At 37.4% G+C, this 14,263-nt stretch overlaps 1 protein-coding gene across 1 annotated transcript in view; it reads left to right on the top strand.

Annotated features, from left to right (window-relative positions):
* The first annotated feature begins 1,486 nt into the window (after positions 1–1,486).
* nherf1a (NHERF family PDZ scaffold protein 1a) overlaps positions 1,487–14,263 on the top strand; it is a 21,205-nt gene continuing 8,428 nt past the window's right edge. The window contains exons 1-2 of the mRNA XM_084435109.1: positions 1,487–2,138; positions 11,384–11,554. Of these exons, the coding sequence (XP_084291235.1) occupies positions 1,683–2,138; positions 11,384–11,554 (627 nt within the window). The 5' untranslated portion in view covers positions 1,487–1,682. The remainder of the gene's footprint in view (positions 2,139–11,383; positions 11,555–14,263) is intronic.

Raw genomic sequence — 14,263 nt, forward strand, 5'->3', positions numbered from 1 at the left:
AGTGGTACAGAATGTGGTGAGATTACTGCTTTTCCTTTTGGTGCAGGTTTGTAAAGTGGCAGTAGAGGGCAGAATTGACAGATGCGGCCTCTAATCACTTCTAGTTCTCACTGTATGCCCAGTGTGTATCCGCTGCTGCAATATCCTGTTTGAGAGGAGTTGTTACAACTGTGAGTTCTGTCACAATATTTTCTATGTTGTAAAAAAAGCTTGTAAAAAAGTTAAAAAACTAAAATACTTGCCACTTTATGTGCAAGTCTTACTTCAGTCATTGCAATACAGGATGCAGTTTGAATGGTAAGGTGATTTTCTTCTTGATGTAATTGACATGAGGACTAGTGTGATACTAAAGTAAATTTAATTTGGTAGATTAGATAAACATTAAGGATTAATCAAATCTCTTATATGGTGTAATCTTGCCTCGTTGCACAAACCTTCCTTCCGTCCTTGCTTGACCAATTTTGAGCCATTAACCAGTATAGTAAATTCAGACACATGTGAAGCCAAACACTGCAGCATATTGGTATTATTGACTTTTATTATTGAGTCTCTTGCTGTTCACACAAGATTTTAAAAAGCACGTGCTAGAGAGATTTTCTTTCAACTTTTAGTGTATTTAAGCTTGATATTTAAAAGAGTGAATCACATTTGTGGCTTTGGAGACGCTCTGAAGGGAGGGTGTGATGTCATGCTTTTAAAGCTAACTTGCTATTGATAACCACTCCAAAATTGATTAAACAGTAATAATATTTAGGGTGTGATTCTCATAGCTTGCCTCAACCATGTCGACAGGCAGATAACCCGTGAAAGGGAATCAGATAGTCTTTATCTTTTTTATTGCAAATTCTATGATGGAAGAAAGCAAAGGGTTGTAAAAACATTATCTGAATTACTTTGTTTGACAGTTTACATATAACGGAGGTGTATTAGGGGAAAATATATGGCAAAATGTTACCATTTATCCTGCGCTGAAATGCAGAAGCATGCCATGAAATTCCAACTATTTTCCATGTCCTGTTACATTCCTGAATTAAACAACTAATTTGTAGAAACTTTTTATGTATGTTATAGAGAAACTTTTTATGTATGTTATAGAGAAACTTTTTAGGACTTTTTGAACATATCACAAAAAAATTGTTGTTTATCATAAGTGTCCATGTTTCACGTGACAACACTGGAACACAGAATTCAGGTGGAATAATAAATATAATAAGTATTTTACAAAGTTTAACTGGTTTGAAATTATGCAAACAAAATTGAAATGATAAAAAGGTGCCACGTCACTTGCCTGTCAATAGGCCTACTATATTTAATAAAAAAGAAAAAAAATCGACAATAAAATAAGAGAGAGATCCGTTTTCCATTATCTAATTTTGCTTGCAAATGGTATTTGCCCATAGTCCCTTTTAAACTAATCTACAGAACTCGCGCAATGACGTTCTTGTGATTGACAGGTGAAAGTTCCAATCAGCGAGAGTTATAGACAGAGGCGGGCCCGTGAAGCGCTGACTGGCTACACTTCAAAGAAAACTGCGATTTGACTTACAGTGTTGCAACATAGTGAAGACGCGGAGTGGGCGGCGCGGAGAGTTTTTCTCTACACGTATCTATTTTTCGTGGCTGCCTAACCCTACTTTCAGTTTGGCCGGACTTCTGTTTTTTTTGTAAGTCTTAGTTTCAAAATGTCCAGCGACCTCAGGCCAAAGTTGTGCGTCTTAGAAAAAGGGGACAGCGGCTACGGTTTTCATCTTCACGGCGAAAAGAACAAACCCGGGCAGTTCATCCGGCATGTGGAGCCCGACTCTCCTGCCTTCGCCGCGGGTCTGTTGGCCGGAGACAAACTGGCGTTCGTGAACGGGGAGAATGTGGAGGACGAGAAGCATCAACAGGTGGTGGCTCACATTCGAGGCATCACGGACAAACTGGAGCTCATCGTGCTGGATCCAGAGACAGCAGCACTGCTGCAGAAGCACAATTTGAAGTGCCGGAGAGAGTATGTGGCTGATGGGATACCGATACCAAGCAGTGCTGGCTCGGACCATGAAGATGATGAGAAGAACGGGACACCAAGGGAATCCACGCCCGTCCCGGAGACAAACGGGGACGTACGCATGGATAGACTGAGCGTGAGCTCCAAGGTGAGTTAAATGTATCGTGAGCAAATTTACATCACGTAAAAGGGTTATTTTGGAAAATATGTAACTCGTCTGAGCACGTGCGTCAAGTTTGACAGATGCCTCAGTATCTTAACGTTCGTTAATTTGTATTCATATTAGTAGAAAAATATGTATTGGCCTATTTTTTTCACCACATATTTTGATTAATTAATTAATAAAAAAATACTTTTATTGCAATATCCTTGCTTAAATCTACAATTTTCATCATTTTAGTTATACTTTTTTTTGTCTCTGGCTATTTATTTTTACTTAAACAGCCGTCCAGATAAAAGCTAGTTTGCTATCAAATGCATTGAACTTTCTATTGTGGGTGTGCTTCTGAAATGTTGGAGGACATTTACATGTTTTAAATCAGATATTCAATGTTAATTAAGTCACAGGTCTCTCTGGTTTTCACGTTCCTTTCAGTCTGACCTGTCAGACATGATGGCAAATCAGACATGTTTTCCAGCTTTTTAAGAAAGATAAATGTCATTAGCTGAATCAACCAAATTCCAACACTTAAGCTGCTAAAGGCCTGATTACTTAACACTCATAGCTATAATCATGCATAGTAATTGAGCAGTACAATCTTGTTTTTAGGCTGGATTGTTAATTGCTAGTAAATTATGACTGATATAATAATTATAGCAGGAAGGAGTGGACAGTGTGGCCAAAATCTTCTCATGGATCAGATATGCATCATATTTAGTCTCATAACTGGGCTCTCTGATAATTTACCACTGTTGAAATTTTAAGATCATATAATCATGTAGAGTATATAGGTAATTTGCATAGCTCTAAAGTGATACAACATATTTATGTAACAGTACAAGGTCTGCAAGTGATTTGCACCAATTGTGCAATAAGAATATAAAAAGCTTTATCTTCATTCCTCTGATGTTAATCTGAAGTCCATTCAGTGGGCAACATTTTATTCTCTTTCATGGGACGCAAATTTTATCCTGCAGTTTAAAGGGATACCCCACCCAAAAATGACATTTCTGTCATCATTTACTTCCCTCATGTTGTTCCAAACCTGTATGACTTTCTTTTGTGGAACATAAAAGAAGATAATTTGAAAAAATTCAAAATCAAACAACTTTGGAACCCCTTGACTTCCACTGTATGGACAAAAGAACACTGAGACATTTCTCAGATGTCTTGTTTTAGGTTTTAGGAACAACATGTGGGTAAGTAAATGACAGTATTTTCTCAGAGTGAAATAGGGGATGTACAGGCACCCTCACCACATATCTACACATTACAAATAGCTAATAAAGCTAGAGTAGTGGCCAAAAGTGAAAATGGACATCTTCGCCCTTTATTCAAACATTTTATTAAGGATTTTGTAAGCATATAGTTGTGCTTGGAGTGTAAAACTAATGTACGCTCAATTGTTACATTTGCAATAATGCACAAATGAAATTTGAAACAATAAATTGTGTCATACCATTTTTTTTACGCATGCCTTGTGCAAAACTTATTGGGTATTGTGTGTTTTCTTCTTCACAATTTTGATCTTGTAGGGTCATTAAAAGCAAATACTGAGAAATATCCTCTCCGGACATCTCTTTTGGCCACTACTGTATAAAAGAAATTGAGAAATTGAGTTTTCTCTTGCTAACTAACGAGTTTATGGACACTGAATGTTTCACGTGACATTGTTTGCAAGCTGCTTTATTGATGTCTTCTCGCAATTGAAACACTGATTAAGTGATTACATGAGACATGATGCAGTATAAGTTGTACTGTTTCTTTGCACATACCTTCTGATGTTCATTTATGTTTTTTTGGCGCTATAACTAGTAGTACAGCGTCTTCACATGCGAATTGATCTCCTACACGCTCTCTATCACTGACACTGAGGCCAGATCCTGCCTTCTCTTAACTGTTAACCGATAGGGAATTGTGATTGGATTGGACTCTGACATTATTGGCTACCTTTGATTAGGCTTTTCTCGCCTGACAGGAGATTACTACTCGCTCTATCACTCCAAGACAGATGAAATATGGGACAAAACATGATTTTTTTCATAACAAGTTGAGTCACTAAAAATAACGCTGAAATACGGGACTGTTCCGTAAAAAACGGGACGTCTGGTCACCATAGAGGATATCCTATCATCCCCATTCATTTAGTTTCCATTCATTGAGCACTGTAAAAAAAACAACTACCGTAAAGTCATTAGAGCTATTTCAGTGATTTCTCCTTTTTTAGTGAGTTTCAATGGAGCTCTATCAGTTTAACGGTAAATAAAACATTGTGCCAAATATATTTCATGGTTTTCTTGTGTTGTACTTGTTCGGGTTGAGGACAAAAGCCAGCAGGGTAAGCTGACCCCAATAAAGTCTCAATCCCTTGCCTTGGAGATCCTTGAGCGGTGAAGGGGGTTATTGTGGAAAGTTACTCTTTGTTTGGGTGCAGGCATAAGATTAGAGAGAAAGGAGCCCACCGAGTAGGATTGAGATCCTTTTATCCTATATAACAGATTCTGATGCGTCTTCAGGCTCGAAGAAGTTACTGAAGATCTCTATTACTATTGCTGATACTTGGGGTTAGAGGTTCATTCAAACCTCTAGATATTAAAAGTTGGTGCGTCACTTGTCCTGCGTCCTTTGTGCTAAGGACGTGAATGATTGCTCAAATAATGTGCATTATTTAGATAATATCATAGACATTTGGAAGTGGCAAAGCCATTAGCAATACCTTGGCAACCACCTAAAACATCCTGTCATCGTGGCAGTGAGTGAGTTTTTGCACAGGCAAGCACAACTTACATTTTCTTAAGAAAATCTAAATCTAGTTATTAGTTAGTTAGTTATAAGCTAGTGTTACTATAGAAGGTAAGCCAAGTAAGTGCCGGCACAGCAAAAGCAAACGTCAAATGTGCAGTTTTGATGCTTGTTATGCTTTTACATAATTTTATACAGGCCTTTGTTTATCAGTCCTTTTTCTGATTATGTGGCATGAGCCAGAAATAACTTTAATCATCATAACCCTGAGAAGTCCTCCGCTCAATAACAGTTATTTAGAGTCTCTGGAACAATACGGATTGTAATCACATTTCTTTCTAGCAATTATCAAAGTGTATTTGAAGCCCTCAGTCAACCATGAATGGCCCTTCTGTTGTGTCGTCTTCCCCTCGCCCTCCTGCGTCCCATCCTTCCTGTCTGTGATCATTCAGAAGTAAAATACCGCTGGAGGGAACATCCCTGGATCGGCTGTCAGTTTAACCCAGACTAAGCTTTGTTCTTGATGGCAGTGCCCTGCGGGATGCTGTTTACTTACTGAGATGAGTTTTCAGAGCAGATTACACACATACAGCCTGCTTGCATTGTGTTTAATGATACATTTTGGAAAAGAGGCAGATTAGATGATTTAGGAAGATTAGATCAACTTCTGAGTCTGGAAAATGTCCTGACATTGCATTGCAAACATCTGAATCATTCTCTGGTAGCGATTCCTTCGCATAATTGTTCCAGAAATGCAGGTGTGTTTGGGAGGAAATAAAGGGTGTGTTTCCTTGGAACAATCTGCATAATGATGTTGATATATTAATCAGTACATTGTGTGCTTGCCATTGATGTTTTAGTTCTGTGTTTTTGCAGTAAGGGAACTATGCTGTTCATTCAGGGCTTTATTTATTAATCAGGTTGTTGGTTTATTTTTTTAAATGGACGATGGAAAGATGGAAGTGGCCTACTTCCTAACTTCACCAATATTAAAAAACAAATTATATTTAGGTTAGTGATTTTAACAAAATGTATTACAAAATTATTATTAAAAATCAATGATGTTTCCTCAAATTGTACAGATGGTGTACAGAGGTGTCTTATTAATTTTCTAAGCAATCTCTTGCTATCCTTTTTGCCTTGTGGTCGATAGAATGGACAGAAAATCTCACAAACTTGTACTCTTCCTGTTTACGTAAAACACTGAAGAACCATAGATAGGAATATCATAGGATGGGCTTTTTTACTTGGGTCAGTAAGCAACCACGTAGCAATTATAGGACCATAGTAAAATACTAAAGAAACCTTCCAAATACCTTATCACAATGCCTTGGGAACCACTCATAGCACTCTAGTTGCATTAAAGCACAATTCACATTTGATTCATAAGACCAGCTAATAATAATACCAGCTTTGACAACAATACATTTCAGCAGACACAATACAGCCTCTTCACACTCTCAAGATGTTCACCACTAAAAATTTTGAAAGTAAACAATGCGTCAAACTGAATTCGTAACTCTGTGAGATGGGGAGGGTTGTTCGCATATTTGAATAAACCACTTCCTTGGTTACAAGGTCGCTGTTTTCCTGCTGTGGTCTGTTGCATTTTGAGATGACACGAGCAGTTATAGCAATCGTGTCTGTCCTCACCTCACTGCTCTTGGTACCTGTCTATGCATTTTGCTGTCGGTTGGCAGTTTTCAAATCTCTCTAGGTTAATTATTGTCTGTTGAATTTTGGACCTGCACATCTTGGATCCAAAGCCTCCAGCCTGTAAATATGTTTCTGGCACCTTTGCAAGCTCTGCTCATCTTCACATTCATGCAATCAATCTTATGTCATACAATAAAAAATGCTCCTAAATTGCTTTTGCTTAACCAGTATGCCAGCATACCACATGACGTAATAGGAGGGGTTTAAATAAAGCGTGTTTACTTGGAAAACCTCGGTTATGGTTTGGGATAATTATTGTTTTCAATCATCAGTTCATGTTTCACCAACCCTACCCCAGTCCTTCAAGAGTTGAGAAAACCTAGGACAAGATTATGAGTTACTAAAGTGAGCCATAAAGTCATTAACCTTTGTATTATTGAACTGTAGTATCTTTATAGGGTTGGTGGAGGATTTACTGAGGCCTGCTGTGAGCTGGTCGACAGGTCGGGTTAGGGCCTTTCCACACTCTGCCTGTGACAAACAGGTTTACTTGCTGGAATGCAACAGCTCCCAAAAATAAAATACTGTCATCATTTACTCATTCTCATATTGTTCCAAACCTTTCTCTAGAAATACACAAAACACAAACACAAAAGAAAATTGTCTCAAAGTTTGTTTGTTTTTAAGTCACATGGCCTAGTGCTATTTTAAACCCTACTGACTTTGTATTGTCCATTATGTGGACAAGAAATGTTGAGGGTGAGTAAATGTCAACAGAATGCTGTTCGTCTGTGGTGTGAGATCGTCCCCATTGTGGTGACAAAAGGTTGGGGAAATATCATGATGAATTTGCATACTGTAATGCTAGTCATAATAATCTGATGTTGTGACGCATAGTGACTTAAATTTCTGAATGTTCCTCACATTTAGAAAAGAGTTGTGGCTATATTTTAAATTCAACCCTGTAATCAGGGACCGATCTCTTTGGCAGTAGTCACTTTGAAGGCCGCAGGTGCTACAGGTTCATGTTATGTCACACAGACAGTCTTCATCTCAGGAGGATTGGCAGTGAATGAAGGTCTTTGTCAGACACTGTAGTTTTAAAATTACTCTCCCCCACATCTACTGTGGACAGGGGGAATGATTTCCTCTGCTGACTTCAGCTTCCTATATTGAATAACCCAAAGGCAAAAGGAGGCCCAGAGGGAGACTATCTAGTAATGGGATTTTCTTTCAAAGATGATCTTACATAAACGAACTGTACACTTCCGAAAAGCTTTATGCATAATAACTCCAAGTTAGTATGTTTTTGAGATCACATGCTTTCATCACAAACTGCAACATGATATTTCATGGTTTAATGCTAGTTTATTGTTAGAAGTTCCGTAATAAGCTCTAATGCTTCATGAAATATAAAGAATAGGCTTTTTTCCTCCCATGTCATTTCAGTTTTTGTTGCGGATGTTCTGCCTCACTTGGAAAACTGGTTACAGAGAAGATCCTCTCTCAAAATATATCCTCTGTTAATATGAGTAGTCAGACACAGATCTATATTAAGCCCAAATCAAGTGTGTAAGTATCTCCTGCCAAGTGCCCAAATGTTTTTTATTTTTTTATCTAAACTTGGGTGAGATAAACGCAGTAGTTTGTAAATTTGTGGAATAACCATCTTGTACCAGATGTACAAGTGATGAACAAGCTATTGGGTGAATATATCACAAAAAACATGGTCACGACATGTTTTACCACCTACACACACACCTAAATGAGAAATCATATTAAGAGTTTTAGAATTGGGACATTGTGATATTTATTTATTTTATGTCAGCATACATTAAACTAAAATATAAAAGCATTACTATACACTACTAAGCTCTACTATAATGATAATTGTGACTTAATTCTCATGAAAATAATGTCACAATGCAAAAGAAAATCGTAATCGGTTTAAACATAGGCTTCATTCTTTATGCAAATATAATTTCTTCTTTCTTTTTTGAGGTAAAATATGAGCCAGGCGGGTTTTGTGACATTTATCTCATCATATCATTAATCACATGCGTAATATTCCTCATTTGCTCATTCCTCATCCTTTTCTCATGGTTTTGATAAGATTTCTTTCATAAAATCAGAGCAGTGTTCCAGGGATCTTATCAAAGCGGATGATGTCATCTTTGCATTGTGAATGTGTGGGCCCCTGCCAAACCCTTTTCAAAGATAGCAGTCCACACACCCAAGTCCTTTCTCACACTCCCACAATTCTCCCCTTACTCACATTCGACACAACCAAACAGCGATGTGCCGGAGCCATCAGTGCTTTCGTATCTTTTGCTTTTCATACAGTTACAATTCTGCAGCAAGCATGATTTTCATATCATGCTATATCATCTCATCTCAGTTCATAATTTCCACTCATTATTTGCCTTGGGCAGAAGCGTTTACAGAGATTGCATGCGTGTAATTAGTAATGAAGTCACAAGAAGAATCAATACAGTGCAGCAACCCATGGCTTTATCAGACAGCTTTGTATATCTTATCACAGGGTGTTGGTGTATCTTTTAGTATATGTTAAGTGGTCCTATTGTGACTGTCATATGTCTCATACTGTCACAAGACCCACCCAGATGGTGGGTACTTTGTGTACTTTTATACTTTGTGTAATATTCCTGACTGTATAATGTCCATGTCCAGTCCTCTCCGGACTTTGTGATCTTTCTGTCAGAAACAGTCGAATGTGGCTACAGAACATTGGCAGGAAAGTTGCAGTTTTGCAGAATGAAATAAGATCTAAACTTAGTCTCTTGCCAGTTTGGTCAGTGCTTAAAGCCAACTCATCATGCCTCAAATACCTCAAATTGTACAGGTTGTTAAGTAAATGTGTTCTTTTAGCTGGCGCTTGTATCCAAAGTGACTTACAGTACAGTACAGTACACGTATTACAGGGACAATCCCTCCAGGGCAGCCTGGGGTTAAGTGCTTTGATCGAGGGGACAATTTGGCAATAGCTCATGGCTCTGATTACCAGCCCTGTGCTCTAACCACTGCACCACACACCGTCCACAAACCATCCATAAACAGAAGTCTTCAGTCGCAGCCTTGTGTTCAGCAGGCGGGATTAAACTCTTAGCGTAACATATGGCCTCTGCTGGTTAAGCCTATGCTAATCAGAGCTCAGATAGGCCTTGCATTTGCATAGTCACCTGTTAGAGGAGTTCTTTCTTTCATTAGTGGCTACATTCCAGGCACATTTTCTTTGGGGATAGTCATGAGGATACCTTGGCTTTTGTCAGCACTGTCTGTGACCTGTGGTTAGCCCCGAGCTTGAACAGGTATTGATAATGGTATCAAGCGCATTCAGTGACCCTAGTGCTGCTAACCCCACTGCTATCCAGTTTCCCAGAAGAGCAGCCCTCCCGGGAAGTACACTGCGGCTTTGTACTGCTGCCTTTGGTATTATCAGTGTTAGAGTATCATGAGTGAGCACCTTGGACACACTTTCCCTATGTGCTGAATTGGTTTGCAGTTGGTCTTCGTCAGTGATTCCAAACCTGAAATAATGATTTTGAGTTGGCTTTTTACATATAAAACAGGATAATGTAAAGATTAAAATAACTAATAATCATGTTTAATCTCATGATTTGAATCAGTGTATCACTTTTTTTTTTTTTTTATTAAATACATATTGTATTATAAAGAAATAATACAAATATTAATAACTATTATTATTATTATTAGTGATTTTTTTGTATCATATTTAGTATTCTTATATAATTATACAGAAATATATTATTAATATTAATATTTATTTAAATTATTATTATTATTATTATTATACTTCTGCATTATTTATGGGGCTGTGGGGATGCATAAGACAAAATAATTTGTCTATATCAACTATAACTATATAATTAATAATAACAATAACAACAACAGTGGTAGCAGTATTTATTATTATTATTATTATTATTATTATTATTATTATTATTTGTGTTTATGAAGGGGTACTTGAGCATTATTGATGGGACTATTGGGGGAGGGGGTACATAAGATGAAAGATGAAACATTAAACTGTATTATATAATGATTTGCATTTTATATTTTGTAAAAAAAATATGTTTTCATACTTTGCTGGCTCATGTGTCTTTCTTTTGACTCATCTGTAGATCAATATGTGCATGTGAACAGCATGTAGATGTTTGAATGTCTTATCTGTATAATTTCAGCCATATATCACATACTAGTTTGCTAAAGAGGGAAGTACATAGATGACTGGTCAGTTTCATTACTTCTACTTTTCAGTGCTTCACCTCGGGATGTTGACGTACTGACTGTGCTTTGAAATGGTAAAAGTTATTCTCTCTTTGTATATTATTTCATTTTCTGTAGCTTTATTTAGAAAGCCTTGATCAGAATTTTTAGGAAGCTTGAATGTTTCAGGAAACAGGTGACTTGTTTGTTCAGTTATTGCGTATCGATTAGGGTGGATGGCTTTGCTTCGGGAAGTTCTTCTGTGCGTAATGATTTTCTCATGCACATTTGCGAAGTATTTTGGTGTGTGGTGAATGTTCGATTGATTTGAACCATATTGTTTTTGGAAATGCGGTTGGTAGCAGTGGTTGTTGCTGACTTCGGCTTTGTACAACATGCTTAGCTATAGTTTACATTTGAAAGATGAATGTAAAAATGATCTTATCATGATTGACAACAAACGTAATATGTGATGTAACTGATATCATCAAATATTCTCTATATACGCTTTGCTTTGTGTGTTTGTGACATAGCAGAGTATCCGTTTTTTTTCATAGTTTCTTGTCTTGTTTGTTTCCTATTTGTAGGAATCAAAGAATGAGCTGCGTCCACGTCTCTGTCACATGAAGAAGGGTGCCACCGGATATGGCTTTAACCTGCACACAGAGAAGTCGAAACCTGGCCAGTACATCAGGGCAGTGGATGAGGACTCCCCAGCAGAGAAATCTGGACTTTTGCCCCACGATAAAATAGTGCAGGTATAATACACCTTATTTAATTAGCTATTTAAATAGCTATGTGTGTGTGCGCGCTTCAGGAATGTGTAATAATCAGGTAATACAACTTTTGTGTTCAGATAGCGTGTCTCTCTCGTGCACCGATAGATGCATTAAATTGAAGTGACAGTAAAGACATTTCTAATGTTGCAAAATGTTTCTATTTCAAATAAATACAATTATAAAATAAATCAAATAATGTAAGAATCAAATAAATCAAAAAGTCAACATGGTTTCAACAAAAATATTAAGCAGCACAACTGTTTTCAACAGACTGGACAGTAAGACTGGAGTAATAATGGATGCTGAAAATTCAGCTTTGCCATCACCGGAATAGACGACATTTTAAAATATATTAAAATACAAAACAATTATTTTAAATTGTAATAATATTTTACTTCTTTACCAGTGTTTTTTTTATCAAATAAACACAACCTTGATGAGCATAAGAGGCTTATTTCAAAAACATTTAAAAAATCGTACAGACCCACAATTTTTGAACGGTAGAGTACACATACTGTATATTATAAATTATTTTGGGCCATTTTGACTTTCCTTGAAATCCTGGTCAATGGATTGTAAACATTTTCTGTTTTCAGTTGTTTTTTTTGTGTGTTTTTTTCACATAAAACAATTATAAAATAAGTGTTCAGTTAATTTCTGAAATTGTGTACATCTGTTTCTGTCATTAAATTGTGTCATGTGTGTATTGACATTATATCAGCCAGCAGACATCCTGCTTTCTAGATATTGGCATTGGCATCGATAATAATCTCAATCAATGTTCTCCCACCATATGATGTAGTTTACAGCTGCCATTGGAACAATCAAAGATTATATCTTAGAGCCACAGCGTTATTTTACACATATCATTTTCAGAGCCGGACAGTAACGGAGTACATTTACTTGAGTACAGTACTTAAGTACAATTTTGAGGGATCTGTACTTTACTCGAGTATCATTTTGGGGGAGTACTCATGACTTTAGAGGCAAATATTGTACTCTTTACTCCGCTACATTTCTATCCATAACCGTGAGTACCCGTTACTTCTTCTAAAAAAGAAAAATCTCGGAAACCCTCAATTTGTTGTTTACCTCTCAAACGTAATTGGATTGTGCAGGCGCCACTGATTGGGACAGCCTATCAGCAATCACCTTCAGCTTTCCGCCAAAGTCAACTCCATGGTCAGATTTAGATAAGAGACGAAACAATGGATGAAGACGCAGCAGGTCCATCCCGGGAATGTGCCAACCCGTAGCCCCACCTCGCCAGACTATTTCAATTTAAAGTTAATGATAGTTTTCGCTTCAAGTGTTTGCTGTGTTTACCAATGTAAGCACTGTGGCAGGAGTAATGCAATATATAGAAAATGTACTCTTGTACTCTTGATACTCAAGTACTTTTAAAAACAAGTACTTCAGTACTTTTACTTAAGTAGACATCTGACTGTAGTACTTTTACTTGTACTTGAGTAAAATTTAGCAAGGGGTATCTGTACTTTTACTCAAGTAATGAAGCTGTGTACTCTGTCCGCCTCTGATCATTTTATACTTGCACACAGTGTTAACGTTAAATGCCTGAGCGGTTTGGACTCTGTTTGTAGAGCGTTAATCTCATTAGCTATCAGTGAAGGAGTGGCCAGTGTAATTATTGTCTCTCTGGGAGTGCTGGGATTACTGAACACCTGAGGAGAGGTCAGAGTCACGTATGGTTATCAAGCACCTGCTGATATCAGGCCAGCCTCAATCCACTTATTACGGCTATGTGATAGAGGTCCTGAAGACCCCAAAGAAAGTTCAAGAAAGGCTGAAAGGGAGAAAAAGGCCCTTTTTATGTTGTATTTATCATTGACCCGTTTCAAACACATTGCACAAAAAGAATGTTAATACCTAGTGTAAATGTGGAGAAAGTAAAGTTGGACAAATAAATATAAATAAAATACTTATTTCTTTTTGTTTTTCATTCCATTTCGTAGGCTATATAGTTTGGTTATTTACTTACAGAACCGATAACAGATTAGCAACTAGTTATTAATGATGTCATATGCATCAGTCTTTTCCAACCAAATGACAAAATATGTCAGAATATGTAAATGTTCTCAGGGTCACGGTGAATTAGTCTTGGCTAACCTGTTACTTGTGGCATGTGGTTTTTCACAGTTTTAGACATTTCACATATTTGAAGAAATCATGCCCATTCACTGTATAAAGACTGGCAAAGTTGTTCACCCTGACTGCAAATCTGCTCCTCTTTGGCCTGACTGAGAATATCTTTCGGTTTAAAGACTTGTCTAATTTCCTTCAGAATGCCACTGAACCCTTTTCTTTGAACGCTGGCTTCATTCAGCGGCCGTGCTTGAAAGCTCTGAGTGTTTTCACACTCTAAGGATCCCTGTTCTTAGTTTCGCTCTCATTTCCCGCGTCTCATCTCAGATTCCGGAGAGCTGAGACATTTAAATGTCAGGCATCATGTGGAGTCACATGGCTTTACCTGAACATGACGATAAAAACATGCCATGCTATGCCTGTATGCCTCTCACGCTCACCGAGATGAATTCTCCTTTTTGCTTCCTCTGTTCTGTTGTGTGTGTGTGTAAAAGGGCTGTGTTTAAGGGACACATAAGGGGGCTGTTGTTTGTCCGCTGTTTTTTAATTGCCTGCAGAACGGGAGAGTGGGATCGGCATTCCTAA

The sequence above is a fragment of the Rutilus rutilus genome (genome assembly GCF_951802725.1).
Source record: "Rutilus rutilus genome assembly, chromosome: 16".
Lineage (NCBI taxonomy): Eukaryota > Metazoa > Chordata > Actinopteri > Cypriniformes > Leuciscidae > Rutilus > Rutilus rutilus.